General features: G+C 36.8%; 1 protein-coding gene across 3 annotated transcripts in view; it reads right to left on the reverse strand.

Annotated features, from left to right (window-relative positions):
* Positions 1-382: 382 nt before the first annotated feature.
* LOC107494690 (uncharacterized protein At2g33490) overlaps positions 383-5,774 on the reverse strand; it is an 11,583-nt gene continuing 6,191 nt past the window's right edge. Inside the window, exons 6-11 of one of the 3 annotated variants that reach the window (XM_016115729.3) lie at positions 4,869-4,897; positions 4,529-4,736; positions 4,187-4,411; positions 3,914-3,970; positions 2,415-3,414; positions 383-735 (exon numbers count right to left, since the gene is read on the reverse strand). In XM_016115729.3, the coding sequence (XP_015971215.1) occupies positions 725-735; positions 2,415-3,414; positions 3,914-3,970; positions 4,187-4,411; positions 4,529-4,736; positions 4,869-4,897 (1,530 nt within the window). In that variant the 3' untranslated portion in view covers positions 383-724. Of the gene's footprint in view, positions 745-791; positions 2,333-2,414; positions 3,415-3,913; positions 3,971-4,186; positions 4,412-4,528; positions 4,737-4,868; positions 4,898-5,774 lie in introns of those variants that run through there. The other 2 variants (XM_016115728.3, XM_016115727.3) reach the window with 2 other exon arrangements.

Below are 5,774 nucleotides of genomic sequence, written 5' to 3' on the forward strand. Positions count from 1 at the left end.
CGTGGACAAAAATGATAATTTACTCTATTTTTTTCTCCAATTTTAATGTTCTCTCCTCTAGCCCTAACCAATTTTAACTCCTCCAACTCTTCACCTCACCACCACCACCGTCATCCCACCCACCGATTAAAAATTTGTTCGTAAATTTAACAGCTAGGAAACCGAAACTGAAGATGAGTCTGGATATTTTGAAATGAAAGAACTCAGTGATAAAATAAGGCGAGTAATCACCTTTGAATAATTTTGTGAAAGCAAACTTATAGTGAAAGTTATTGGCCAAATGATATCTAGTCCTACAATTCATCACTTTACAAATTTTTCCACTTTAAGATATCTAAATTCATATATGGGAGGTGAGCATCTGAATCTGTTTCTAGACAACTTTAATCGTCCACAAGTTGAAGAGGTCCAAGTTGAATTTTACTCCGAGAAGTGAACAAAATTTTTCGTCTGAATCTATACACGACATAATGTAATGACACAATGATGTAGAGTTTAGTTCCCATCATCGTTGGTTATATAAAAATAAAAATATAGATACAAATTGAGATGAGAAGCTAAACAATACATAAAACGGCATATTTACATATTCTTGCCTGAAATTTCTGCCGGGAAAAACCCTAGAACTCTGCAATGCTAGTGATACGGATTCCACAAGCAATATAAGAATTAAAACACTTTTGTCCCTAAGAACTCGGAAAGCCCGGGCGAATGTGCATGAAATTCAGCTCCCACCTGCATCAACTGAAAAAACTCACACTCACATTCTTTCCCTCAAGAATAAGATAACAAGGCAAACTACATCAAAAGCAAGGAAAGTTGGTGCAAAATGCAAATTCTGCTTGATCATCATGATTGACAACACAAACCATGCAGTTATGAAGTGAAGGAATGAGACGAAGAACATCATCTATTTGAAAACGGGCAATGGTTTCAGCTTAATTCATAAAAGTTAATAATCGGTGCTTTGAATGAGGGCACAGTCAAAGATGTAGCATCATCACCGTGACAATGCAAGGGTTTACAAGGAAAAAAAGAATAAAATAAATAAAATAAAATTAAATTAAACACACGTGCATGCACACACACAATCATAAGAGGATACACATGGATCTTTGCTCCTATGCATGATTTTTTTTTATTGTTAAAAATAGAATATATTCCTGAACCTTGTCTATGCTATCCGTTTGTAATTACAATTTTACATAGCTGACCCCATTCCTCCTTAATAAGCAACTTCCATGACATGAATAAGAGATGGCAGTGTTAATGGCCTGGTTATTAGAATTGAGTGGGCCTAACCCACTCCAAAAGCAAACTCAAGAAATAAAGAATGTCTCAAACTTTCTAGAGATCAATTCCGTGAGAGATGTGAAACTTGTAATAACCCCCCCCTGCATGAATATTTGCGGGTAGCCCAACTAGATTAAATCGGATAGGCTCTAATACCATATTAAAATTGAGTAGGCCTAACTCACCTCAAAAGCTAGCTCAAGAGGTGAGAGATGCCTCATACTTATAAACTCTCTTAGAGACTTCGAGACCATATCCTAAAGAGATATGGTACTTGTAATACTAGTCAATCCAAGAGTAAGGCTTGGCTGTTACATAATGGATTCCACTACTTCTTAGGCGCTCTATTAACAGATTCATCTAACTGCAAGTAGAGGGATGACAGTGAAATATATTAGCCGTTAAAGACCAGTTTTTGTGCATCTCTTGGTAACAACTCTGTAAGGTTATAAAAGATATTATATTGGGTAGGTATGACACACTATCGACAATCCACTTCCTAAAATGTTTACTTCATATTCACGTATTAGAATTATCAGATGAGTTAGTGATTCACAAGATTCATAAATGAGTAAGAACAAAATAATAAATGGAATATAAGATATAAAATAAAAGAAACAAAAGACATAATTTCCCCCCATTAGCATGGTGGAATCAGGATTGAATATTGATTCTTAAGCAAAAATGGTCATTGCAGTGAAACATTACAGCTTGCAGATACAATTGCAACCCAAATAATGAGGTTAATCAAATTGCTGGGCTGATTTGTTTAACTAGTTCTGCTAATATTTTCTCAAGTACTCATTATGGAGTATATATTAAATGGTTTAGCAATTTTCGATCAAACACATGAAAAGGAATAAATCCTGCTATAACTGGTAGTAAGAACTAAGCATGAGCTGACCACACATTCTACAATTTGCCCAACCAAAATTTTAAAAATGGAATTTATTATCACAGAAATATATTTTGAACTGTTGCCAGAAGAAGTTTCATGTTTGAGCTGCAGCAGGATATCCTATCCGTCCAAAGTTTGAGCCTAACATGTACTGACCATATTACTCATTGATGATAACAAACCATTTTAGCCCTATGAATAATAACAATAAAAAGAATCTTACCTTGGATTTCACTAGAGTGAGAAGCCAGGTCAGATATTCTTGCTCTCTGGCTTGCAGGTGTTAGCGGAGATGCAGATTCTGCAGCCTGCTCTGAAACTTGGGGATTATCCAAAAACTTGCTAACATTTAATGCCATAGCCCTTTGACTACTAGAAGGAATAGAAAAGCTTCGGGAGACAATTATTGGGGGTGTTGGAAGTGGAGAAGCTGCACTTGATACAGCTGTAGGAAGTCTATTGATCACAGGATGCTCTGGATTTCTGAATACTAATGGTGCAGAGTGACCTGTTCTAGAAGATTTCACTTGCTTAGTGGATGGATTACCAGGGGGTCTAGGGAGCTCGTGAAGCTCACTTATCCTAGGGGAAGAAACAAGAGGAGGTGAAGCACTAGGAGATACTTTTGGGGAAGAAGGCTGAGGCACTGGTAAACGAGTTAAAACCACAGAAATAGGAGGTGGTTCAGTTGACCCTGTAGAAATGGCAGATAAAACAGGTTTCCCTGATGATGGTTTATTTGTCAATGGACCTGAAAACGCTAGTCTTTTGGTTTTCTTACCTGCATCAGAAGCACTGAAAATATCAACTTGTGGGGGAGATAGTCCATCTGATAAAGGGCGGGGTAATTGGGTTGATGTAGTATCACTGTTGCTTTCTTTAAGAACAGTGTGTGGTCTAGGGATAGTTGGTTCTGACAATTTGCCATCAACAAAATCTTTCTCATTTTTCTTTTCATCCAATGGGGAAGAATGCCACAAATTATGAGGAAGCCCACTTGCACTTGGGCGAGGGACAGAGCTACCTTTTGATTCTTTAATGTTGAGAGGGGTAGGAAGTACATAAGCACTGGACTTAGTGGTAGGTGATGCTAGCATTTGTCTTACTTTTTCAGCCGGGTCAAATTTAACTTTCTTTTCTGCAAGTATTGGAGCTGAATAGCTGCTGACCCTTGGATCTCTGCTAGGGACTTTAAAGTCTCCTTGGGTCTTCTCTAAACATATCTGAAGAAGATAAACTAATGTATTAGAGGGTGACCAGGTCATATAAAAGAATCTTAGTAAACTGATGACCAACTTTATCAACAAGGCAGATATCATTGTTACCATGCTAGACCCTACCAATAAAGTTAGACTCAACTGATAGTTATCAGAAGATTTTTTGTTTCTCTTAAAAAACAATAATGCAATTTTAAACAGATATTTAGAAATACAAAAATACTATGTGCATACTAAAAATCAGCACTAAATCAGCCACCATGTATTCGTGTATGATTGTAACTGTTGTTCAACTCATTTTCAATATGTATTCTATACGGGTGGCTGATTGGGTGGCTGACTTTTTGTGTACATATAGCATAATTGTTAGAAATATCATTAACTCTGGCGTGCTTTTCACCCGTAGAAGAAATTCAGGGCTTATCAGGTTAGATTTTTCCTGTGCAACTAATATAAGACTAAATAGGAGTTTCACATTACAGAAATTAAAAGGGGAAACAAATACCATCTCTGCATTTTCTGTGGTTGAACCTCGAACAAACGAGAGATCTGATTCCTCCAACTGGCAATACAAATATTATTAGTTACTATAATTGAAGAATCATGATTCATACCCTGAAAAATAATAGGGTTTCCACAGATGCAAAGTTGCAAATAAGTAGAATGACATGCTTCTGCAAACATTTAGAGAGAGAGAGATAACACAAAATATGAACATAACCTATAGCCATGAACACACTTCATTGCACATAAGGCTCAAACCATGTGAAGTTTCTACCTCTGAGTTTGATGTGGAATCAATATCAGGACCCTGCCTGTTTGTTCTGTAGTCAAAACTTAATTCTCCTCCTTCAATGGCTTCCGTGTATTCATCATCAGAAACACCTTCAACGACATCTTCAAGGCCACTGAATTCATAATCAATATGTTGTTGCTCAGCGATCATCCTAACATGTGGTTCAATGGCCTCTAGAGATTTAAGTCCTCTCCGGAAGAAATTTAACTATATTGCAAAAAAGGTACATCAAGATTAGTCAGGGAAAAAAATTTAATAAAAAAAAAAAGAGAAAAGAAAAGAGTGTAAAAATTTGGATATGAAGGATACAAGTCTAATGACAACCTGGGCAGCATGGTGACGGGCTGCTTGTGTTAGCAGACTGCGTAACTGCCCTTGTTTCAAGGATTTTAACCGAAAAGCACAAAGCGTTGCTTCTTCTTCAAACTCGTCATGAGCTTCTTGCAGCTGCTGTGGAGTAATACTTTCGCCTTTACTGCTTTTTGACCTTCCTTTTTCTTTCTGTTGGGTGATCATGTATTCATAAACTTCTCTGAAAAAAGAGGAAAGAGAGAAGAGGAAAGAAAAGAAATTAAAAAAAAAAAAAGAAAAAGAAATACCAGATTCAGAAAACATTACCCAATATTAAGAGAAACAGCAATAAATAGAGAGTAAAAGTACAAACCTTTTTTCATCACATTGCCGCTTCATGTCCTGCATCAGGAATGAAAAAACATTGAGATGGAGTGCCTAGACAATTTTAGACTAAAAATACCCAAGCAAACTAAACACATTTTGAAGGAAATAGTTTCTGCAATGTATTTCCTGATTTTCAAAGTAATAGCTACTGCAATGGAACACTGGACAATTATACACCCTTACATTGACATTTAGATGAAGTATTATCAAATTTCAGAGAATTTAGAAGGCAGTTCGATTGATGCATTTTAAACTCCATCATTTATTAAAATATCATGTCTGGCAAACATTTGTGATTGTGGATTAAATTGCTCATTCCAGGTGGTGTTCTCCTCGCTCCATCAACACGAATTTCCATCCAAAAGGAGAGAGAATTGGTTTCTTGCAGTAGACCGCGAGTCGTGGAGTGGATTATTTTGGATCTAAGCTCAGGCATGGTGGTGGTGAAGGTAACAATGGTCGTGGAGCCAGGAGAGTGGTAGGAGGAGAGGAAAAGAAGTGGTCGTGGCAACTGGCAGCAGTGTGTGGCATTGGCCATGGTGGGGTTGGTAGTGCCGTTGTGGTGGCAGCATGGTGATGATAAGGAAGGGCTGGGGAGTGGTGGATGGGGTTGAAGAGATAAGGTTCCCATAGATTATGATGCTATTAACAATGATGATGTGGTCTAGAGTAAATTTGGAAGAAAAAAATTTGACTAATTGTTACTAATAAAAAAATTATGGTAAAATATATCTTTTGTCCCTAATGTTTTTGAAACATTTCAAAAATATCCCTAATGTTTAATTTGTATCCATTTTACCCTTAATGTTTCCAATAAGTTTCAATTCTAATTTCTGCTCTTGCCATCCAAAAATCTGTTAAAAGTCTATTTTCTCGTCAATTTTGTCCCTCC

Source organism: Arachis duranensis, chromosome 6 (assembly GCF_000817695.3).
Source record: "Arachis duranensis cultivar V14167 chromosome 6, aradu.V14167.gnm2.J7QH, whole genome shotgun sequence".
Taxonomy (NCBI): Eukaryota; Viridiplantae; Streptophyta; class Magnoliopsida; order Fabales; family Fabaceae; genus Arachis; species Arachis duranensis.